Source organism: Leptinotarsa decemlineata, unplaced genomic scaffold, assembly GCF_025532065.1.
Source record: "Leptinotarsa decemlineata unplaced genomic scaffold, Ldec_3_MD MMD2_tig00026328_RagTag_RagTag, whole genome shotgun sequence".
In the NCBI taxonomy this organism is placed as follows: domain Eukaryota; kingdom Metazoa; phylum Arthropoda; class Insecta; order Coleoptera; family Chrysomelidae; genus Leptinotarsa; species Leptinotarsa decemlineata.
The window spans coordinates 7,259,008-7,284,584 of record NW_027412688.1 but is presented as its reverse complement, the minus strand read 5'-3'; the positions used below and the strand labels follow the sequence as shown (position 1 = coordinate 7,284,584).

At 34.3% G+C, this 25,577-nt stretch overlaps 2 protein-coding genes across 2 annotated transcripts; one reads left to right on the top strand and one right to left on the bottom strand.

Moving 5' to 3' along the window:
- Positions 1 to 3,798: 3,798 nt before the first annotated feature.
- Snup (snurportin-1) lies at positions 3,799 to 5,039 on the bottom strand. Its single transcript, XM_023170563.2, has one exon. It carries the CDS (start codon positions 4,921 to 4,923, stop codon positions 3,955 to 3,957), a length of 969 nt encoding a protein of 322 aa, XP_023026331.1. The 5' UTR covers positions 4,924 to 5,039; the 3' UTR covers positions 3,799 to 3,954.
- A 2,776-nt stretch (positions 5,040 to 7,815) lies between these two features.
- ais (DExD-box helicase 52) lies at positions 7,816 to 25,166 on the top strand. Its single transcript, XM_074182069.1, has 10 exons — positions 7,816 to 7,989; positions 8,045 to 8,260; positions 8,498 to 8,671; positions 11,424 to 11,679; positions 13,999 to 14,071; positions 14,230 to 14,433; positions 18,299 to 18,512; positions 21,013 to 21,239; positions 21,525 to 21,686; positions 25,014 to 25,166. Exons 1-10 carry the CDS (start codon positions 7,921 to 7,923, stop codon positions 25,111 to 25,113), a joined length of 1,695 nt encoding a protein of 564 aa, XP_074038170.1. The 5' UTR covers positions 7,816 to 7,920; the 3' UTR covers positions 25,114 to 25,166.
- The last annotated feature ends 411 nt before the right edge of the window (positions 25,167 to 25,577 follow it).

The following is a 25,577-nucleotide window of genomic DNA, read 5'->3' as shown; positions in this document are numbered from 1 at the left end:
AGAACACTATTTTTTTGTGTCTACGGTATCGAATACAATAAGCTCAGAGTAATAAAAAATATTACTCTGAGCTTATTGAGATACAAATTGATATCGTGTTCTCAAAGTAAAATTAAAGATTTACATAAGCACGAATGATATCGGATACATCTTCTTATACAAATCAAAGAGGGAACATTACGTACTAGTGCTATAGAAGTACTAAAAAAACTGTAATTTTGAAAATTGTATTGTTATTTCTCTGAAATCGAATTGAATTTATTGAATTAATCAATGTTATACTAAACATTGTCTGATTTTTCAAATTGAGATAATGGAGGATGATTATTATGTTTTGCAATCAGATATCTGTTTTGATTGCAGAAAATTGTTGTAGTATTTTACAAAAAACTAACTTCCACTCGAGTATAAATTCAGAATTGTTACACTCAATTGGATTCATTCAATTACAATTTATAGTTTGTTAACACATATCAATTCTCCATATGTTACTCAAAACATTTCAAACTACATGTTCCTTTGTTTCTTCACGGAAAGCATATAGAATATGAATACCAGCATACTTTCATTACTTCCCAAGTACCTCATAAATGAAATAAAAAAATCATCAACTCGATGAAATGTAAAGTAAAAGCTAATATTTCTCCTGCTGAAAAAGGCATTTGAGTGAGATGCGTCTTTTGAAAGAAAAAGCTATCATGTTGGAAAATCTTTTGAAACAATCGCTAGGTATCCTTGAATATTCATAATATTTTTCACCATCATGGAGTCTGCAAAGATTTGTAAAAATCTACCTTTGTTATTTTTTGAGAAGTAATTTTCTCAGAGTCACCATTTTGTCTCCTTTTTAGAATATGGAAAGATTCGGTATTGATTTTTTTTTGTAATGAGGTCACATTGCTTGGAATTGTTTTGAATGATAAACTGAACTGGTCCAGGCACATAGAACAACTCAGTAATAAAGTATCGAGCTATATTTATCTAATGCGACAACTAAAAAAGGTTGTTAACATTAACATTCTGCATTCTGCGTAACATTGATACATTCTCAGATCACTTATGTCTTCTGTGGGGGAACTCAAGCTATGCTCTGAAAATATTCGTTCTACCGAAAAAAACAATGAGAATAATCGTTAGCGCGGACTTCGATACTCACTGCTAGCCAATTTTCGAGAAATATGGCATCTTGCCTCTACTTTGCCCGCTTGTCTATTATGCCGCGACTTGACGTGTTCAGGAATAACTCAACTAAACTGCAGTTATACAACAAGTTCCCAACTAGTTTGAAACAACTTCCTCTAGGATTATTCAAGAGAAAATGCAAAGTGCTATTATTAAAATTGTTTTTATCCCATGAATGAATTTCTCAAAGCTCCTTGGAACGACAACTCCATTTGATTTTGAGGTTCAGTGTGATTTTTAACAATTTTAGACAATTGTATAGTATATATTCTTTTTTTTTATATACATATACACTTGTATTATAGGTATTTTTTTTACTATTTGTCGTGTAGGATGATCCTATGGAGGTATATGTATATTCATGTGTTTGTGTAATGCTCCTATTTACAGTGGAAGCATTGTTCTTTCTATTTAAATTGTATAGGTACTTACTACTTCAATTCTTGTTCCGAAAGGTGGAACATTGACTTGCTACAAATGTATTGTATGGATATGTAACGTGGCCAATTAAGTTCTAATTATAGATATTAATGATTTATATATTTTCTATGAATGAAACAATATCTATTGAGAAAAAAATCGAATATCCATATATTCTTGCCAGAAAATAATAAAATATTCCGTATATTTGTATTCTGTGAGTAGATTTTATGAAGTGTGTCATTAATCTTTTTCATCTTCGAAAAACAGTAATAATTTAATCAGTTGGTTTCCGCTAATAATAATTTCAGTACGTACACGAATCAGAAAACTGCTAACATTGGGCAATATATCTCGTCTTCAGTCATCGGAAAAAAGTTAAATTATTCGGATGTGTCTTTCCCATCGATTAAATAGTTGCATTAACGCCAATCAAGAAAGTTTCATTTCATCGGATATCGGAGTTGTGGAAATCTAAATCCAGCCTACGTCAAGAGCTTAATGCTTTCATATTCCGCGCATGCATTATGGCATGGCAATTCCACAAATTAATCTTATAATTCATTATAGACAATAATTTATGTAGTATTGCTTATAAGTTATGTTTTGTTCAATTAAAAATTCACCACAAAAACTAGAGTGTTAAAAATTTCAATACAACCAACTCAATTAAACTTATAATCTGATGGAAATACAGGTGGTACCCCAGAAATCAGAAAGTGAACCCGGTTAGATGTAAATAGGGAAAGTTAGAGTTAGGAATTATAGGGGATTTATATAACAATACGTAAGAACTATACCTATACCCAATAACTAGTAATTGAAACTATACCTAAGAAAAATGTCCCATTTATGCACATGTCAACATAACCGTAATTATTATTCATTTTATATTTTACTACAATACTGAAAATGCCATACCGATGACACTCAAAACAAAAATAATGGAAATAATTCCATTTAAACAAAAAATGTTTAACACTCTTCCATTTATTTTTTCCATTATAATAAGTACAAATTTGAAATAATCGTTTTGACATTTTTCAGATCAATAACAGCTATAAATATTTAAATGTGACGCACGCTCATTTTCGTTTTGACCTAAGTAGTTACGAAGAGATTACTCTGATAACTTAATTCTTTGGCAGTTCTCAGTTGAATGTTGACCAATTTTCTAAGCATAATTAGCTCTTAGTTTTTGTTAAGTGACAGAAAGTTTCCATATATGCTCTCATCGATTTATTATGATTGAACCACAGTTGAATAAATACAACCAGCAGGCTCTCTTACAAGGTGATCCGCCCGAGTTGCCGGGGACCTTCAACCGCTCTTTGGATGAGATTCTCATCCAACGCTTTCAGTGCTGTAGTATCGAAGGATTTGACGGTACCACGAACATCGGATTAGTTATAATAAACTGTCGGAAAATGATATTGTGTTTGGTTCATTCGCTGTTGCTTTTATGGTTTTATAAAAATTAATTTAAAACAACCTCAACTTATAATACACGTCAGTCTTACTTCATTTCCCTTCCAACACCTACTCTAGCCCTTACACAAAACTTGAACTCTTAGGTTTTAGTATTAGGAAGTGTGCTATTAGTCCAGTTCATCTCCTGATGACACCAATTCGGTTGGAAAAACGCGCGTCGAAAGGAGCAGTTCTTGTGTTGTATTTAATTATGAAAAATCACTGTAAATTACTGAAACAACAAAAAACGCGTTTGTAAATGTTTCCTCCTAACGCGTTCATACAAGTTATAAAAGGGTTTTGTAAAACAGGTAATATTCTGTGAAAATTGATACACGCTTGTACATGTTCACTTAATTTTAATTGGTATTTTTAAGTTCAATATCTGCAAAACATCAATAATACATCATCAGTCATTTCTGAAACTTGAAATCCTTAATTACAGGAACAGTTAGTTTCAATTCTGGTTATATTGATAAGTTTATCAGTTGATAATAAAAGAATATGTGTACAGGTTGATTTTTGAGAACGAATTTAGTAAGCATCAAATCAGGGCTGTAAGGTGGATGGTATTGATGTTTTCATTCATATACATATAATTGAAATACTTTTAACTGGTCCAATTTTGACATGTGCAGGTAACAATCTGAAAACTTTTTTGTACTCAATTTCAGGGCCTCTTAGATCAGTTGTGTGTAGGATAGCTGATTAATTTTATTTGAAATGTACTGTTTTTCCTCAAGGTCACTTGTTACTTTCGTAACAAACTCTCAAGTGTGTTTTATTTAAAAAGGTTCTCCATAATTCTGTGTACATAATTTTTATAAATAAAAACATACTTTTCAAGCTCACAATGGTATAAAATATAAACATTTTGTAAATTTACTGCAGTTCCATTTCAGCATCGAGTATATCCATGCCTGTCTTCTTTTTTCTTTTTGATTTGAGTTCAATAAGGTAACTCTGTTGACAAATATAACCTTTAGGTTTTCTTGCCATATCTTCACAAGGAACATCAATATTCAACATTTCTGGTAGCATATAAGATGCTAACCAGGCTACAAGCGGGGTAGATCCAAAAACATAATGAGATTCCTTATGATAGAAAACAACACCGTCAATGTATAACCGCTGATCTCCTACTAGAAAGGGACTGAACATTCTGTCTTGAATTAGAGGCCTTTGAGCTGGGATACTTTCTAATAGAACAAATTTATATCTGCTACAAAGTACCAATTCAGGATTATCTTCAAACTTTGACTTCAACCAAAAGAAGCGGAAATTTACTTCAGCCTCCAGTAGTGACATTGCATTCCAAAACAAGCAATCCAACACAAAGATTGTTTTGAGGGTTTTATTGTAAATACAATCCAGAACAGTGAGTCCTTTACCTTCTGTATTTCTCCCGCCTGGAAAATTACTCCTCAATTTTAAGACAACTCTTCCGTTTTTATTGTAACAAAGAGTATTGCGGCTGTGTGCCACGAGCAGAACTCTAAAGCCTTCAGGTGCAAATTTAACGATCCAATTTTCGTCAAGATCTTCAGGAATTTCAGTCAACCATTCTGACAACATAAGTTGGAACTTTTTCATTTTAACTCTGGTTGAGTAACCAGAACTATCACATTCCATTAGGTCATCTTCAATAGAGGTTTTCAAAAGTTTGATGAACTCTTCACATTGTTCCCGGTTTTTGTCGGTCAACTGATGCCGTCTTTCCTTTTGATTTTCGAGGAAAGCTTGTCTCCTCTGTTTTTGAGAAAGTTTTAGGAAGCCATTGTTTTTGTAAAAGCTTGAGTAGGAGGAACATGTTCCAAAATTGGTTGATAAATCGAAGTCGGGTACTTCCATTTTTCTTTGAAATAAATCAAAATCTTACTATATAATAATCGAAATATCAAATGAATGCCTACTTTTCTTGTTATAAATTTTGGGTTATGTTCAGAGTTCTTCCTCTTCTGCTTATGGTCATTGCTTCCTCAATCAGGCGCATTTGACCAGTGTGCCTCATATTACCTAATATAATAGGTGCTTCATCGGGGGGTACAGTCTGACTTGCTCGAAGCAATACCTTACCCTATATGTAACATCACTTGTTGTCTGCTATTAACTTGTCTGACGTGAGTTTAGGTTTATCGAAATTGAGACGACTTTTGACGAGATACAATGTAGTCAATGATGAATCGTTAAATTACCCATTTGCCTACGATGAAGGTATGACATTTGTCAAACCCACAAAAAAATCGTATACATGTTAACTTTTACGTCAATTTATATCTACAATTTATTGCTTTTCACTCATTTTTACTGCCCTGAAAAAGTTTCCCATTAGAAGCGAAAGCTTGGCAAAGTAAAGCAGAGTTTGATTTTTGATTTTTTTGATTTTTTGACTGAGATATATATATATATATATATATATATATATATATATATATATATATATATATATATATATATATATATATATGTATATATATAAGAAGTGTCCAATCTCCATATAGTCTTTTTCATCTAAAATTACTTTTTTAATCCCTTTCTGCTAGTCTTATTCGGTAATATGAGATACTTTTTCTTCAACTATCTCTATTACCTTCTTATTAAATTTTGGAAAATTATTTTTACGCCTAATGATTTGTATCAATTTTCCCCAAATCAACTCGATGGAATTGAAAACACAAAAATAGGGGGGAAGTCTCAGTAACTTGTGTTCATACAGCAATACTCTCAAGGGCATACACTTTTTCTGATGTTTTTGTCTGTGAAACTTCAAGTAATTGGTTTTTGGTATAGTTATTTTCAAAATACAAATTGTTATCCATTAAAAAACTTTGTATTTCATCTTTTCTCGAATTTTTATTCAGTACTTTATGAGCTTTCGCGAATGATAGGAAGCGTTGTCAAGAACTATTACAATATACGTATCCAAATTTGAAATCAATGTGTGTTCAAACCATTCATCAAAAATATTAGCTTCCATGTTCTTATGATAGTCAATATTGCAGTCCTCCAGTTCTCTTCCACATAATTTCAAAGAATTCGGAACCTATGCTTTACTTCCTCCGCAATGCACAATGATTGGTCGCGATCCTTTGTTTGCAGGCATGTTAGGCGTACACATTCTCGTACCATCAGTCCACCCTTTCGTAACTGTGTCGTGAGTGTCATACCAAGTTTCCTCCAAATAGAAAATGTTCCGTTGTTCTTGTCTATATTTAGTTATTTGTTCTAAGTATTTGTTACGCAATTCCACTATTCCTCTGCTTTCCATAATTGTTTGACGTTTGTTTATCATTTTTAATCCAAATTCTAGTTTATTTATCCAATTCACAACAGCTCACGTGTTTCAATATTCAAATGTATCCGAATCTTATTCACTGGTATCGCCACATTTTAAACAGGTAACAAAATTTTTAAGTAATTATAACTGCACCAATTGAATTTCAACACTCAAATCGCGATCAGATGAACTGGACTAATAGCACACTTCCTAATACTAAAACCTGAGAGTTCAAGTTTTGTGTAAGGGCTAGAGTAGGTGTTGGAAGGGAAATGAAGTAAGACTGACGTGTATTATAAGTTGAGGTTGTTTTAAATTAATTTTTATAAAACCATAAAAGCAACAGCGAATGAACCAAACACAATATCATTTTCCGACAGTTTATTATAACTAATCCGATGTTCGTGGTACCGTCAAATCCTTCGATACTACAGCACTGAAAGCGTTGGATGAGAATCTCATCCAAAGAGCGGTTGAAGGTCCCCGGCAACTCGGGCGGATCACCTTGTAAGAGAGCCTGCTGGTTGTATTTATTCAACTGTGGTTCAATCATAATAAATCGATGAGAGCATATATGGAAACTTTCTGTCACTTAACAAAAACTAAGAGCTAATTATGCTTAGAAAATTGGTCAACATTCAACTGAGAACTGCCAAAGAATTAAGTTATCAGAGTAATCTCTTGACATGATTTCAAATTTAATTTTATGACTTTTCAGCCAATCATAAAAATCGGTTAGTAAAAATTATCCAATACAAATCGCCTATTCTTCAGTCCACGTGGACTAGTTGGCAGCGGCTTTATTTCTCTGTATTAGTTTTTTGGCTTATGAGAAAGCCGACACGTTCAATTAGGTACAATAAGATTACTTCGACTATACATTAACGATGTTGCTTGTGTAAGTTGCTTGTGTAAATGAAGCCTACTCAACTGTCTAGTTTGAAATCTTGTTTCAAATTTCTGAGAAGCTGCTTTTGCTTTTCCATTAATGTATAGTGCCAAGATATTATATCCTTATCCGATTCGAAATTATTATTCAATGGTGTGTTGCCATATAAGAAAAATGAAATTGCACAAATAATTCTAACAAACAACACTTCTTTCAACAAAAAAATGGAAATTGAAGCTATATTCAACATGAATGGAAATCTATATATCAATTAATCCAAAGAATTATCCTCAACATTTCATCCGAAGATACAAAATCAACGCAACTACTTCTGCTAGTAAGATGCATAGAATATCCCTGTGATCACTTGGAACCCTTTTTATGTCAAATATTTTATCAAAAACTCTCGATCTACACCACTCTTGATTGAGAAATGATAGAGGTATCTATCACTATTTAATTCATAGAGTTGCTGAGTAAAACTCAAGTGACGCAGCTTGACAATGTTAAGTTGGCACTTATATTTTCAATGTTGTTTACATTTACATTACAGTTATGGCCAATAAGAAGAAGTTGAATAAAAATATTGAAGGTTATGTTCATGTCGTAATATTATTGGTTATAATCGTTAAGTCAAAAATTTTGGAAAAATAGTTTCCACCTCTTGGAAATAGATTATACAATGGATGCATATGATGTATTTAAAAAACTAAGTCGAGGAGCCAAGTTTATCAAAAAACCTAGCTCTGTGGTAAGTCGGATTAAATACACATTCCCTATATTTTTAATCATACGAGAATTTCTAGAAAAATGCAGAGTTAAGAAAAGACGGACCCTCGAAACAAAACTGCTTTGATGTTTCAACTGATAACGATGAAATTACCTCCCAATCGTTTGCTGAAATAGATGAACCGCCAGAAGAATCAATTACTATTCTCGCTGGATGGGATAGCTCGAAAAGGGGAAAGAAACGGAAACTTGATAATGATGATCATAAAGCAAAGATACTGAAAGAGGAGAAAGTGAGTGTTGATAGTTTTGAAATATTATATACCTAGAGTTTTGAAATTTGAAAATACAAAAATATCTAGTAAGTAATGTTGTACAGATGTTTCTTTCATAATTTGTATGTTTGTAATAGATATAGATGTTCATATGAAACAACAGGATTTAAAGTTATCATTGTTTTTTCCAAACATCATTCTCCCTAAAATATACTTTTTTCATTTATATAATTCTTTAACATGTATTTATTTCAGATTAGACACTTCAGGAACCTGAATAACATTAGCGTTGTTGGCCGCAGAGTACCTGAACCATCCAAATCATTTGATGATTTTAATGTTGAAGCTGACATCATTGAAAACTTAAAACGATGTGGATATGAGGAACCTACACCAATTCAAAAGCAGGCTGTGCCATTAATGCTAGAAGTAAGTAGGAAAACAGTTTTCAATTTTAAAATAAACATGTTATGAATTGATATAAAATGGTTCTTATTCGAGATGGGCTCTAGAAATTGTATACATTTTGTCAGAGGTATCTCAAGGACCATAAGGATCCTATTATGTTCAATTTATTAATGACACTTGTGAGACTCTTGAGTTATAGTAAAACTGTCTCATTATTAGATGATCTTAAATTTTTCAAGATAGTGAAATAAGCTTATGAATTAGATCTTACTGTACCACAATTTTGGCAGCTTTGTTAACTCTCTGACTGATAGAAACACTCCCAACCATGAAGTTGTGACTTCAAATTCTTTTCAAACATAAGGTTGCAACTGAGGTTAAGGTAAAAGCATCCACTTGAACTTTTGTCACATTTTTGAGTATTTAAATGCTATGGAATGGTTCATTCTTATGAAGTAAACAAATTATTATCTATAGTTTGAAATTTATTTGTAAATATCTATTTTGAATAGATGTTAGATTTTTTATTATTTATTATTATTTCATCAAATACTTCATGACTAGTGAAAGGTGGTTCAATCGGTATTCAAAACATGGAAATTATTATTCATCATATCCATCAGAATCGTTTTCAGAAACACAAAAACTATGAACGTAGTTATATGATGGAATCTGCCGATACTTGATGAAAATCCATAACTAACATATTCTAAAAACACTTTATTGTGTGATTTTCACTAGACAGTTTTACAAAAACGCAACACGTGTTTCGCCATACAATGGCTTCCTCGGGCGTGTCTCAATAACTAATTCTACAAATTCAATGCTATATATACCTTATTCTACAATTTGAAGTACCTAAATTTCAAGTACCTGGTTTTTTACCTAAGTTTGTAATGAATTAAATTACCTGAGTGGAAGCCATTGTATGGCGAAACACATGTTGCGTTTTTGTAAAACTGTCTAGTGAAAATCACACAATAAAGTGTTTTCAGAATACGTTATGAATGTAGCATTATTCTCATTGTTAACATTATTTTGGTAGGTAATACATACATAATAAAAATTAGACACTCTATAGTGAATGGAAGGGAATAATAATTCATAATTGGCACAAAAAAGTTTTCAAAAATATAAGAAAGAATATCAAAAATGTAGATAACATTTAATTATATTTTTATTCATTATTTTCATCAATGATTTATAGCCTGCAAATCATGGAAAAACTTGTTTTGCCAAAGAAAATATTACTTTTCTTCACTGTTATTAGAAAATTTTCAGAAGTAGAAATGCCAGAAACATATAAGTATGATATTCAATATAGATATTTAGCAGGGGTCGGCAAGTAGTTTTAGGTGGGGTCCGGTAATTGTGGGAAAATTTTTACGAGGTCCAGAAAAAAACAACTGACAAAAATTAAGTGCTACCTATGTATTATTTTGGTTTCAAATCAAATTTTGAATTATAAAACACAAGACCTAAAATTAATGTGAGAAATTACAACGACTGTCTTGAGCCGGTTTTTTATAGTTTGGTACTCGAGAGGAACAGTAAATTCGAAGTGTGTCTTCTAGGTGGGCGTCCGTTAATCTCGAACGATATTTGTTTTTCAAAAAATTAATCTTCGAGAAAGATGTTTCACATACATATGTCGAGCCAAACGTAGTGGCCAAATTTATTTATATATATATATATATATATATATATATATATATATATATATATATATATATATATATATATATATATATATATATATATTCATATTTTTATGGAACATGTTTGGTCCAAAATTCTTCAGTGAATACCACTTCATATAATTGCAAAGACACATCTTGCAAATCAATTATCTCTATTTGAAGTGATGCCTTTGGCAGCCACATCTGTCCATTCTGCTGCTACATCAACTTCAAATGATGATTTAAGAAACGGAGAAAGCTTGACCATCTCTGCAAAGTCTTGGAATCTTGTAGCAAATTCGTTCCTAAGATCAGCCAGAAATTTTACAAACACTGCAATGTCTTCTTCGGAGTTCTTTTTATATTGAAGAATTGTCGGAATATGAATAAATTCTTGTCTTGTAATATCTTTTTGAAAGATATCCAGCTTGCGATGAAAAGCAGACACTTTTTGTATCAGATCACATATTAATTTTCCATTTCCTTGTGATTTTGTGTTGAGCGCATTTGAATATTTCAAAATATCTTTTTGAAAAGTCAAGACCAGCATATTAAGCTTGTTGGTTCTTTCTGGCTCCCTCTGTATCTAAGTTTTGCAAGAAGGAGGTTACTTCTTCTTTTATCAGCCAGAAACTTTCAATAACTTGATCTTTACTTATCCAACAAACAAATATAGAAATTGATGAATAAGCAAATATTTTTTCAGAAAATAGAAAATTCACCTCATTTTTTGAACATACAGCGTATGCATTAGGGCTTTTGATCTATGTGAAATCTACCTATTGCACCAAATAGTTTCGAACACAACTATCTCACTAGTACTCTCCTAATGATTTGATGATTTAACAATGTCACACATTATTATGATAATAGCTTCAGTAAGCTTTGTCCATGCACAAGTGATATAGCCATTGAAAAAGTTACTCAAAAATGTCTGCATCATTTCTTTGGTGTCTGTTTCAAGTATATATGCATTTTTCAATCTAGTAAGCATTTGCTTGTCTTTCAGATAATAGTTGACTTGTAATATTTATTTGATCTTATGGACCATGAAATTATTGCTATAATCATTTGTCACATTCCGTTGTTTTCAGGGTAGACAAATTTTAGCCTGCGCTCCCACAGGATCTGGTAAAACCGCGGCTTTTCTCATTCCAATCATAACATCTTTGGGAGGCCCACAAAGGCAGGGATTCAGAGCATTGATATTGTGTCCTACGAGAGAACTGGCCAAACAAACCCAAAGGGAGTGTGTGAGATTATCGGAAGGTAGAGGTCTTCGGGTTCACGTAATCAGTAAAATCAAAAGAGCTTTGAGTCAGTATGGTCCGAATAGCTCACAGAAATATGGTAGGTATTCATTTTAGTTGAAAATTGAGTCCTTATCAAATTTTTTTCCTACTAAGTGACATCTATGTTCGGTAGTATGAAACACTATATCAGTGAACAGCAAGTTTCCCTATTCTATAATATTTTCCCTTTCAGCATGTTATCAATGACGAAGTTGAAAACAAGCGATATCCTTCAAATATTTTTTTTCATTCCCAAGAAACTACAATGGTTTATACAGGGAATTATTTATACAAGAAATATTCATACATAAATATATAACTTTAAAGGGAGCTATTTCAGAATTGGTCTAACTAATAACAAAAAAAAAACAAATATGATTATGTAAATCAGAGGTTCTCAAACTTATTTTGTCTACCGTCCACTTCGAAAATTAATTATTTTCTAGCGCCCTCCAAATTTTCTGCAACCGAATTCTCTTTTTAGTTAGCAACGTTGCCACAGCACTAAATCCACGTTCACCAAATACGATGATGGGAATGCTATCAAAAATTGTTGAACGATGGACTACAATCCAGGGTACAATTGCGGGATTGGCTTTTATATGATAACAACAATGCTTTATTGGTTCAACCAATAAAGAATTGAGAATTTAGAAGATTTTCAATGATTCCACAATGACTCTTCAATTTTTTCAGCCATCTCATCAATTCGTCTTTGCACGGAACTATTGCTCAAAGGAACTTTTCGGATAATATCTGCCGCTGGTTTTGCTGTTATTTATTCATTTATTCATTTATCCTGAATATATACAGACAGAGTCCAATTACATATACACAGTACCTAAACTACACTAAACCTAACACATATATAGATAAAAAGATACAATTGACAATAAAATTATTATAAATATAAAATCCCTATAATGAAATATATGAAATCATTGCAAATAGGTGTTAAAAAATATAGGAAATAGATACGGGCTAGTGTGTAAATTCATAATATATATGTCATATCTTTAAAAATAAAAGAAACATGTAACATTAATTCATTCTTATTGAATAGTGAATAACAGAGATCTGAGATTGGTTGGGGTAATGTTTAAAATATCGATATCAGTGTTTTCAACTAATTTGTTTGTAGTTATCAAGGAGCAATCAACTGGAGAATTTACGTTGAAGTTATGAAATATGCAATCTCTTCGCCTCAGGCGGATATCTGGTATACTGAAATTGATGGAAGCGAGTACATCGGGAAGAAAAATGTTGTTTCGTAATAAATTGAATATGAATAATATTTGAAAATTTTCTCGACGTTTCTTAAGGGTGCTTAAATTAAAATCTTCCATTTGTTTTACATAGGATATCATAAAAGGGTATATTCCATATTTTTTTAGATACATTGACCTGAGATATCGTTTTTGTACCTTTTCCAGCATATCAGAATGCGTTGCCGGTTAAACTAAATCCTTTCCAGGTTTACCAGGAAAACAGGTTTACCTGTTTGAGCATTTAGCAAGGAGATATTGTAGGAAGTTCGGAGTCCGTCGTCGTCTTGCTTAGAAGCTTATTCAAATGATCTTGTAGCCTTGAGGGTTTCATCGCTTCATTCAAAAATGTTTTTTGACAAACAAGGCACATAGGCGAAGATGGATTTGTGAGATTTTCAATAAATCCATATTTTATATATTCCGTGCTATACTGCCGTTTCTTCTTTTTTGCTTCAGACATAATTTTGTCTTCAAAAATGCCGAAGTAAATAATCGAGTATTAAAAACTTGCTAATGCCACCACTCACAGTATTCACCATGGCACGTACAGAACTTTACCTAGCTAGTCTCTAACTAAATTCACTTGTTTTCGTAATATCGTCGAATGACATTACTGGCTGGATGGCGCGCGCGCTCTTTAATATGAGGCAGCGGGCAGGCCTAGTACTTCCGAGAATGGAAACTAGAAACTCCTCGCTTCGCATTGAAGCTTACCGCCATCTATTGCACAGTTTGACAACTATCGGAAAGGAAATAGTAACTGTCTAGTCCTCTAGATGGCGTTACACGAGGAAAAGCGCGTTAATTCTAAAAGAGCGGTAAAGTTTGTGTTGAAAGCAAAAAAACATTTTTAAATTAGCCATCGCCCCCCTAAACCGCTTCAACGCTCCCCAATCTTTTCTGTGCCCTTTACTGCCCCCCTAAAGGCCTCCAGCATCCACAAGGGAGCGTTATCACCCACTTCTGAATTCATTGATGTATGCCTAATAAAACGCGCGTCGAGAAGATTTTTCAGTTCTGGTGTTTGGGAACAGTGTTTGCTTTGGAATTATTCTACACCAGAGGTTCCATTTGTAACCTTCATTGAAATATTTCACTTTTTATTTCAGACATTCTGGTAACGACTCCAAACAGGCTATGCTTTTTACTGAAGCAGGATCCACCAGCGGTTAATTTGAATAAGTAAGTTCACTTCAGTTGTAGAAAATTATGCATCATTGGTAAAAAAATTGCAAAAAACATTTCAATTCTTCACGAAAGAATATCATTGAATGATCAGTGTCCAGATTTTTATAACAACAACTATTAATAATCTCTTTTATAACTGTTTGATTTTTCAGTGTTCAATGGTTGATTATTGATGAAGCTGATAAACTATTCGAGTCTGGAAACAGAGGTTTCCGAGATCAGCTGAACGAAATTATGAAAGCCTGCTCGGGCAAGGACAGAAAGATAGCCATGTTCAGCGCCACCTACACACCTATCGTGGCGAAATGGTGTGTTCATAACATGAAAGGATTAGTCAGAGTGACTGTAGGACAGAGGTGAGCAAATAGTGAACAATTCTGTTACTTTGCAAGTCAATAATAGTGCATTAAATTCTTGTACAAGGTTTGTTGGAAAAAGAAAGTAAATTTTCATTTTTTTTTTCAAAAATATTTGTTTATTCATCAATTTCTTTTTCGTCCCTTCATAGTAGTCCCCCTAAGATATAATAAACTTGTACCAGCGTTTTCTCCAATCCTCGAATCCTGATATGCACTTTTTGTTACGTCCTTGAGCTCTCTCAGCAATTTGGTTTTTATCTCCTCAATCGTCACAAGACGCCATCTTATCATAAGTCTTTTCAATCTTGAGAGCAGGAAAAAGTTGCAGGGGGCCAAATCTGGTAAGTACGGTGGCTGAGGAATGATTAGGGTGTTTACGAACAAGCAATAATGAGTGAGCAGGTGCATTATTATGATGCAAAAGCCACAAATTGTTTTTTTTGTAATAAAGTATGTTTTATTTGTTTTTCTCCTCGCATGAGGCACATTACTTCAAGGTAATACTCCTTATTGACCGTACGACTATGTTGCTTAGTACTCCTGATGCACTACGCCACAGTAATCAAAGAAAACAGTGAAAAAAACCTTGACTTTGATTGAATTTGGAATGCTTTTTTTGGTTTCAACTCTCTTGGGCTCTTTCAAGCATATATTGATCGCCTTTGACGTCATTCAACAATTCCTGAGTGATGCTCATGTGACGGTTTTTTAATAATAATAATAATAATAATAATATGCTTTATTATCATAAGACATAATCTTGTAGACAAAGCTTGGGTTGTAAATACTTGAAAAAAATGCAAAACATACCAAATGAAATAAAAATAAAAATGGTGCATGGGTACAAACTATGTTAAAATGGAGGATATAAAAGGTATGTATACATAAAAGAGTAAAAGTTAAGTTTATGAAAAGAGTAGACATGAAAAGTAACAACTTAGGAGCTCATTAATAAATAAAGATAAAAAATATGAGTAAGTCAGTATCGTTGAAATATTCATCCAAAGTATAATAGGGTATATCAGATAGAAATTGTTTGACTAACTTTCTGAATTGGAAGTCATTTATATTGGCAGCTGTTATGTCCATAGGTAAATGATTGTACATTTTTCCACCGCTGTAAAATATGGAGTCTCTGGTGATGTTTTTAGTTGGCACAGTGAGTTTCAGAGTGTGCCTGCTGTTTCGGGTGTTATAATCAGAAGAGTGTGCAGCAAAATTTAATATATGTTTATTTATTAAACACACAAATTCATGTACAAATAATGCAGTAATCATTAGAATAATGTTTTTTGAAGAAGGTTCTACAGGAGTCTCTTGTTTTAAGGTTTCCTATATACCTTATTGCCCCTTTTGTGCAACTCATAAGTGTTTTTATTATTCCAAAGTATGGTAGTGTCATCTGCAGATAAGTTGAACTTCCCAGAAATATTAAGCTTGGTGAGGTCATTAATATATAAGAAAAGAATGGGTCCTAACAGAGAACCTTGTGGAACTCCAGAAATAATTTCCATTTTTTTTTAAAGTTGAGTTGTTTTGACCACTTGCGTTCGTTCCATTAAGTAGGAATGGCCAAAACTCGGCAATTTTGGAAGGAAATTCGCTGCCGCACGCTTCATGTACAAAATTTTCGAAAAAATTACGTGGCATGATCCAACCGATAAGCCGACATCCTCAGCAACTTTAATAGTGATTCAACGATTCTCCAGGGTGAGAGTCGTCATTCACATCTACTCGACCTTCTGTGAAAAGCTTGTACATTAAGTTGACATCAAGTCATTCTTACTCGCCTCAGAATTGGACACACAAGACTAACACACCAACACCTTATGAAGAAAGAATATGCTGCGGAGTGTGATATTTGTGGTGTAGTCAACAGTGTGGAACACATTATCTTGGAGTGCCCAGTTTTTGAATATGAAAGACAAGAAGCAAGACTTCCCAGTGATGTTAATTCTGCCCTAGATGTGGTGAACTTGAACTCTTCAGTAACCTTTTTGAAATCTATTCATATATTGGTCGTTCGGTAGCCAAGCGGTTCGGCGTGGGTGCTTTGTTCACTCACTCGAATTGACTGCCGTGTTGGTTGGTGGTTCAAGCCCTAGTCTGAACGATCGATCTTCACTTGCTATCGTCCAACCCGTGTTAGAAATCACACGTTAAAAGGTAAGACCTCGTTAATCCTTAGCTCGCACAAGTTTCGACTTCTGAGGGTTGTCGTTCGTATGGGTGCGACAGCTGGTTAATGGAAAACAGATTTTAAACAGATTTTTAAACAGATTACATAAAATATAATTATATCTAATTGTTCCTCCGCTAATAACCCTTCGCGGTTGATGCGGTTATTTAAAAAAAAGCTTGTACCACTTTTATAGATTTTTCTAACTGAGAACAATCACCGTGTGCCATTGTCAACATTTCAAGTGTTTTTGAGCACTTGATTCAATTTTTCATACAAAATTTGATACAAATTCTTTGATCCATTTTTTTGATGCCAGAAAATCGCCGATCACGTAAAACACTTCTTACTTTTATGCCCTTTCGAAGCTTGAAACCAAACAGTTGTTGCACTACAGTAGGAATGAACTAAGATGTCTAACAGGCCTTCTCACAAGTCACTGTCGTCTGAATCATCATATGCAGAGACTCGGGCTATCGGAAGACAGTGTGTGTCGCCTCCGCTTGGAAAATGATTGAACATCAGAGCACATACTTTGTGCCTGTCCCACTGCGGACTGAATCAGGTTTTTAGAGTCTGCCATAGCCGCACTCGTTCCATCTGACCTGAAAGATCACTTACCATAAACTAATCGGCTTCGTCAGGAAGCTGAGTTTATTTGGCCGAGTGTAAATAGGTGTGAGCCACAATAAACCCTTGCGGGTTGCAGTGGATGGTCGAATGGACCCACTAACTTTTGACTTAACCTAACCTTCTTTTATGCCTCTCACCAACAAATTGAATAGCTGTTTAGACAAGTGTTATATGTTTAAGACAAGTGTAGCAACATAAAAAAACTCATCTAATGTACGTAGCCTGCGAAATTCTAATATTCACCTTATTTTTTGAACAGACCTCGTATCTATTGAAAACATTACAAGTTAATATCATCAGGAAATTACTAAGGCTCAGAGTCTCAACTGTCCCCTGATGATGTTTACTTGGTTGATGAAATGCACATAGAGACTACTCTCTGCACATAGAGACTACTACTCCCCTGGCTAATACCACCCAGTCAGGGGAGCAGTTGTTTTCTGATAGGCGTCAGTCCATTCAATATACTGTGTAGGTATATTCGAGACTGGTTTGAATATTTAAAGTTCATTTCTTTAGATTTGTTCACTGCCAGTCTTCAAAAATAGCCCACCGACTAATAAGAAAGTTTTTCTTCCTTATTCAGAGGAATCGGGCAAATTACGGATATGCAGTTGGTTAGTACCTCGTCTACTAGATGGAGTGACATTTTGTTGTTCGCTCCAACTTAGGAAGAGGAATGAAATACTGTGAAAGAATTCCGATTTTCAATTATGGAATATCATTGACTTTAGGTCGATGATGGCCACTGTCTTGCACTGATGAGTGGCTAATGAGCCTGAAACCGGTCTGCAAGTGTGCCCGTTTCAAAATTGAAGGTCGACTCTTTCAGTTGTATTGCCAATTGCATATGCAGGAAATTTTCTGAGAAGATGCCTGCACTGACGCCTGTCGGATATAATCCAACGCCTCTTTTGGTATTAGCCAGGGGAGTAGTTGTTTTCTGATAGGCGTCAGTCCATTCAACCTACTGTGCAGGTATATTCGAGACTGGTTTGAACGTTTAAAGTTCATTTCTTTAGATTTGTTATGTTTTTCTTGTATTTGTAGAAACGCTGCAACTGACATGGTGGATCAGGAGCTTCTATTTGTGGGGAATGAACAAGGGAAACTGTTGGCTTTCAGGGATTTGGTGAGGAAAGGACTGAGTCCCCCTGTTCTCGTGTTTGTCCAAAGCAAAGAAAGAGCCCAGCAGTTATTTAATGAGCTCATATATGATAGCATAAACGTCGATGCAATTCACGCGGATAGGACTCAGTTACAGGTAAATATGATTTTATGTATTGGGTAATTTTGGTAGGTTCATTACGTGGGAACATGTTCAGATCATTAAAATAGAGTATGAATAGCTTAGGATCTAGTGTGGTACACCTATTGTTATCTCAGTGATAGAACTTAAGACAATGTTACTTTCATTTGGTAACAATGTGTTATCTGAAAATTTATTATGTTGAGTTGAAGCTAATTTTGATATATATTTTTTGAGACAATTCTTTCATATTTTCATATTCTACAGACAGAACCTAAAATAATGGGAAACACACTTGATATAGATAAACTCAAGAAAATAATGACAAACTTATACATTAAAAGTTTTAATGTATAAGTTTGAAAATGTCCGTATAGGACGAAACTGCAGTAACGTTAGTTACACATAAAAGTGGTAAAAAACAGAAAGTTTCAATTCTCATTTATCATCAAGAAAATACATATTTTACAGTAGGATCCGGCATATGCCTGCTGGAAAAAGTAATTGCCTGGCTCATGCCACAATGCAAGCAAGTTTTCTCACGTAGAAAATTCCTGCAGTGCAGTAGCAGGTCCTTGCTGAAACTGTTCGATTGAACCATTTGGAGAATTACTCCTCAATACTCAAATGATTTCATCGGGATTCCACCAGTAATACTTAATCCTCATCTGTGAATGGAACCTCAAGGAGGTTGACCAGTTACTCTATGAAAACGCCAAACATTTTACCGATGAGTAGCAGATATACTGTCCGACACAAATAAAGGCTGTGGCTCAACTGAGAAGGCTAGGGTTATCCAACCAGATGGAATGTAGAGGGGGATGTCAGACGCATCAGCAATATCACGCTTGGCGTTGAAGCTCGCACCATTTCTCTCACAGAAAACTCAACAGTCTGTTTGAGTTTTGGCACAAGAGATGCCTTTTCCGTTTGGTACTTAGTTCTCGAGATGAAGCTTAACTATTAGTAGTTGAAATACCTGGAGCCTCAGACAAAAGTTTCATATTTGTTGTGGGATCAATCGATTATCAAACAACAATGCTGTGTCAGATAGATCTCATCACCGATAAAGAGTAATGTTTTGTGAGGCAACTTGAAAAAATTTCTGTCGGAGATATTTCAGTGTCGTGGTATTAGCAAAGAAAATAGGTATCTTCTGGCAGATATTCGCCAAATTCGACTGTAGGAACGTTGGGTTCAAATTTTTATTTAAAATGTGGCGTCTGTATCTCTCCTCAACATAGTAATTTGATTGATTTGTTTTTAAGGTTTTAATTATTAATAAAGTAATATATTAATAATAGAGGGCACAGTGTACAATTGGTTATCTAATTATTTGACCAACAGAAAACAACGGGTAAGAAAGAAATTGACAGTGATGTTGGAGTTCCCCAGGGTAGTGTTTTGGGTCCCTTTCTATTCATACTATATTTAAATGACATGCCATTGTTTGTTGATTGGGAATTTATGAACTTTTTTGCTGATGTGGCATGTAGCAATGTGAACTTCGAAATGGCTTTACAAAAAATGAATAATACTCTAGAAAGTGTCAGCAATTATTTGAAAATGAATAAACTAATGTATGTATTGCCGAATGTATTGAAAACAAAACCAATGGTAATTACTACCAAATTTAAATACAGCCAAATAGACTCACAAATTATTAACCTCAGCATTGATGGTGAAAGAATTGAATTAGTGGATTCAACTAAATATCTGGGATTCCTGCTAGATGACACTCTATCAATTGATGAACATTTTGAGAATATTCATAAAAAAAAAATTCAAAGTTTTTTTTATTTTCCTCTAGAATTGCTAGTAATCTTTCAACTGAGTCAAGTATCACAGTTTACAAGTCAATTTTTCAGCCACACTTTGACTACTGTTCCTCTATCCTATATCTATGCAATCAGAATAAATTGTCTCAACTCCAAAAACTGCAGAATCGTGGTATGAGGATCATTTTGAAGTGCCGTAGAGATACCCGTATTACTACTATGCTTAATGTTTTAAATTGGCAATCCATTTCCCAAAGACTATTATTTTTCACAATGATTTTTGTATACAAAATATTGAACAATTTAGGACCATCTTATTTCGAACAGTACATTGTCTTTTATCATGATATTCACTACCACTTCACTCAAAATAATAATAATTTATATATAAACAGAACGAAAAACAAAAACATCATGAATGCTTTCTTTTTCAAGGATTTTTGATCGGTTCAACAAATTACTAAATGCAATTAAAAATAGCCCATCTCTGAACATGTTCAAAAACGAACTGAAGAAATTTGTTTTCAATGTACAAGTATGATATGTATTATGTGTTTGTTACCTGTAGATACAATTTTCTTTCTTGAGATATTATCATGCCTATCTTATTGATCAACTTTAGAATGTATTCATCTAATGTTTGTCATATATTTTTTAAATAATTCCAATATGTAACACAAATTACAAATTCCAAATAAAGATTATTATTATTATTAAAAAATAATCCTATTTTTCAGAGGGACAACACTGTGAGGAGCTTTCGTGAAGGTCGTATCTGGGTGTTGATTTGCACTGAGCTCATGGCACGTGGTATTGATTTCAAAGGTGTCAATCTGGTTATAAATTATGATTTTCCTCCTTCTGCCATTTCATACGTACATAGGGTAGGGAGAGCAGGTAGAGCAGGCCGAAGAGGAAAGGCAGTCACTTTTTTCACCACAGAAGACACCGCTAATTTGAGAAGGTAAGACAGCATATTCGGTGTTAGTTGATAGAACTCTGCGCTACTTGGTTGGTGAAGCGCACATCGACAAGGGTGTTGCAGTTCTGGTGTTTGGGGAAAGCGCTTATTTTGAATTCATTCTACATTGTTAACATAAGCTTTTATGGCTTATGGCCAATATCGCTGTTGATAAAAATATGAAGTGATCCAGTAATTGAAAAAAAGAGTAAAATTTTGTTTGTTCATTTTATTGGAAAAAATACTTGAAAATGTCATCCATCTTACAAAAGATCTGTTTTATTTCAGTATAGCTCACGTTCTGAAAGACTCTGGGTGTGACGTACCTCCTTACATGTTGACGATGAAGAAAGTTGCCAGGAAAGTCAGGAAACAGCTAGAGATAAGCGCCCCCAAGAGAGATGATATAACAACTAAACCTCTATTCGACAGAATAAAAGGAGGAAAAAAGTAAGGTTGATTAAGTAACATCAAATCTTATGGTTGATTTTGATGTGACAATATTAAATTGGTCGGTGGAAAGGTTTTTGCAATTCTGATGTTAGGTTTGTTAGATTTTGACCAAAGAAATAGAATTAAACACACATCGGAAAAGTCTAGGGATATTTTTATAACATACTAAATATCATAAAAATTAATGCATGAGGTCGTTTAATTTCGATTAAATTAGTACACTCGACCACCCTGTAGATTTCTATGGGTTGAACAAAGCCTGCAAAAACGGTAACTAATCTTTTATCAAGTTTTTTACAAACTGTAGGTTTTCGGTTAAAATGAATAATCTGAAAGTGTCGAGTTTGTACATTCTATGCAGTTCTTGCTCAGCAAATAAACTGAAAATATTGTGCTTTAACATGGAACGCCATCACTTACCATTGGCTGAGGTGAATAGAGCTGTAGGGCTTCTTCAAGGTGGCATGCGACAAAATGATGTAGCTCTTCGTTTGGGGTCTCCCAAAGTGTTATCAGTCGATTGTGGCGGCGTTTCCGTGAAACTGGCAGTCCAGCCGAACAACATACAGGGCGAGGACGCGCTACAACTGCAGTTCAAGACCGATTTTTGGTCTTAACCGCAAGAAGACAACCGACAATCACAGCACCTGAGTTGGTTAACGTGTTGCAGCAGACGCATCAGGTAACCATTGGTCGTGATACTGTCAGAAATCGACTGCATAAAGCAGATCTCCACAACAGAAGGCCACTTAGATGTCCACCTTTGTCGAGAGGCAATCGCGGTAGAAGATTAGAGTGGTGTCAAGAACATCAAAACTGGGATGCAAATAATTGGGCCACAGTTTTGTTTACAGACGAATCCAGATTTGGATTTCATCCAGATTCTCGTCGAGTAAGACTGTGGAGACGACCTGGAAATAATGAACGTTTGAGACACGTCCAGGAAGTCTACACATACAGAGGTGGTACGGTAATACTATGCGGCGGAATCATGATCGGCGGCAGAACCGATCTCGTTTTTCCAAATCGCTCCCTCACAGCTCGACAGTACCTCGACACCATTCTTTTACCTATCGTCCGTCCGTTTGCTGGTGCTGTTGGTGAAAACTTCCGCCTAATGCACGATAAAGCTCGTCCACATGTCGCGCGTCTAGTGACTGACTGGCTCACCAACGAAGGAGTTGATGTATTGCCATGGCCAGCACAATCACCGGACCTGAATCCCATCGAGCATGTGTGGGACATGCTTCAACGAAGAATTACTCCGCATATGGGGAACATTCACACAACGTTTCAATTGAGAGAGCTTTTAATCGCTGAATGGGCAAATGTACCTCAACAAGACATTGACAATCTCATTTTGTCGATGCACGATAAATGTAGGGCCGTAATAAACCAGCGTGGAGGCCATACTTTGTACTGATTCCAATTTTTTTTGTATTATGATTTTTTTTCGGGGTGCTAAAGAAGAGCCATATTTTTTTTAGTTTTGCTTATATGCGCACTCAGTATTTTTGATCATTTTTAATAAATTTTGTTGTAAGTTACATTCGTTTAATAATCACCCGTCAACTTTTTTTCCCTAAAGCGATCGACAAAAAAAAATTGCCATTTTTAAAAATATCCCTAGACTTTTCCGATGTGTGTATATTAATCTTATTGTGCGACAGGATGAGATAAGGCGTAGCATATTTTTATGAATCAGGAAAGGCAAAATCTATCTATTATCAACGATCAATTAAACTGGCCCAGCCACATATATTATGTATTTCGCAAGCTCTCTAGAGTTTTATTTGTTCTAAGACAACTCAAACCAGTAACCAATCTCAAGGTATTGATTATACCTTACTTCTCTATACTTCCTTCTGTACTATCATATGGTATTCTACTTTGGGGCAAATCAAAAACAGAAAACAATAACAACAACACTGTTCCGAACCAGAAAACTGTACACACCTCAGCAATATTTGATGCTTTATAAAGCTCAGATCAGACCTTCTTTGGAGTATTCTTCTCAGGTTTAGAGCTCCGCCCCTAAGCATACTCTGAAGCTGCTGGATTCTATCCAGAGGAGAGCCATCCGCCTGATTGGAGACGCAAACATTGCTTGCAACCTTGACAGTCTGGAACATCGAAGAAAGGTTGGAGATTTGTCTCTCTTCTATAGATACTTTCACGGAAAGTGTTCAAGTGACTTGGCACATTTGATTGTGGATTGTGGCTGCTCATCGTTTTGAGGTTCAACTCAGTACACCTCAGTACACAAGAACTGTTTCATTTGGAGAACTGAGTTTATTTGGGATCAACTTCCTGAGAACGTTTTTCCAAATGGTGATTCAAATCCAATGTGAATTTTCTACTTTCACACAGGCATCGCTCTTAGATAGCCTTGAGGATTTTCTTGTAGTGCTTGTGTTTTGAACTTAAGAAAAAGAAAAAAGTCATTCGTATTTTAGCAAATGTAGGATACATAGATCACTGTCTTCAACACTTTATTTAGTTTGATATTATGCCAGTGCCTTCATTATTCATACATTGTTTTGTTGAAGATACATAAAATCATAAACACTCTGATATACATCAATATAACAGCCGCCAATTAGTTTTTGGGCGCCCCCATGCAAAAATTCAGTTAGGAATAGTCAGATAAAACATTTTTTACCGATCGCGAAAGAATAGCACCTGAAGGCTGACTTTCGACCAAAAGAGGTCAGATGTCAATCTTGCTGAAGTGTCCATCAGTAAGTTGAAGACCGTTCGGAGAGCGGGGGTGGATGGAGTGGGGTAGTAGGTTCTCCTCGCTAAATAGCTGGGGTGGGAAGTTTCTACTTCAGGGCACTCAACCCGGGAGGGGGCATGGGAAAAAAAACATCAATATAACAAAATCTCCAGATCTGTTGAATCTCCAAAGGCACAGAGTAGTTATTAGCAACAAAAATTCTCTGAACCTAAATTTGTATAATATTTTTGATAAATCGGTGAAAACATTGGAATTTAATGAATTCCAAACAGTCATCAAAAAATTTCTCCTCGAGAAATGTTTCTACGATATAATGAAATATTTGAACCAAGCAAGTTTATTGAAATACCCGTAATATATTATTATATTTAAGCATCAAATGATTATTTGGTCAACCAATAATTCATGAGTCATTTAGGTATATGTATTCCTTTTATGCGTCGAACATTTTATTTTTATTGCAATATTTTTTTATGTACTGCGACTTGCTATAAATGTATTTATATGTAACATGTTCAAAAAAACTACTCGACTCTACTACATTATAAAGTGATTTGAATATATCAAAATTTGTCATTTTGCAGGAGAAAATTCAGAGAAGTGAATGCTCATTTCAAGAAGAATATGAAACAACTTCCACAGAAGTCTAAGAAGGATAAAGTCAAGAAGAAATCAGACAGCTGAATCGTTTGGTTTTCAAAAAGTTGTTTTTATTAAATAAAATTCGAAAAAAATTATCAGTTGTATGAATTTGATACAAAACCATAAAAATTTATTTATTTTTATTTATTTGGTATAAAGGGAAAACCTTAAGTTACAACGTTGTAAAATATACAGTAGAATCAGGATATAATGACTTTCATGGGACCGGATGTACTATGTTGTACTAAGCAGATGATGCCTGAAACGGCAAGATTATTTCTTAAGTAGAGTATATACAAAGTTAGTTCGAATGGCATAAAAACTAAATAGTTACCGAATGTCGGCAGTTTCTTTGTATGGCATGGGCGGCGTGGTTTAATTTTTTCCAAAATTAATTTAATTTTCTGTAAACTTAAATGATTTTTTCAATTACTAGTAAAGAGTATATTAGTTGATTAGTCTTTTTAGTTGTATGGATTGACATTATCGGACATCATTGACACACG

Bases quoted from the DNA above. Each gene is read 5' to 3' on its own strand.
- Snup (XM_023170563.2), bottom strand. From the start codon at position 4,923: ATGGAAGTACCCGACTTCGATTTATCAACCAATTTTGGAACATGTTCC.
- ais (XM_074182069.1), top strand. From the start codon at position 7,921: ATGGATGCATATGATGTATTTAAAAAACTAAGTCGAGGAGCCAAGTTT. The intron at 14,434-18,298 runs GTGAGCAAATAG...TTGTATTTGTAG, and splicing joins AGAGTGACTGTAGGACAGAG to AAACGCTGCAACTGACATGG. The intron at 21,687-25,013 runs GTAAGGTTGATT...GTCATTTTGCAG, and splicing joins AGAATAAAAGGAGGAAAAAA to GAGAAAATTCAGAGAAGTGA.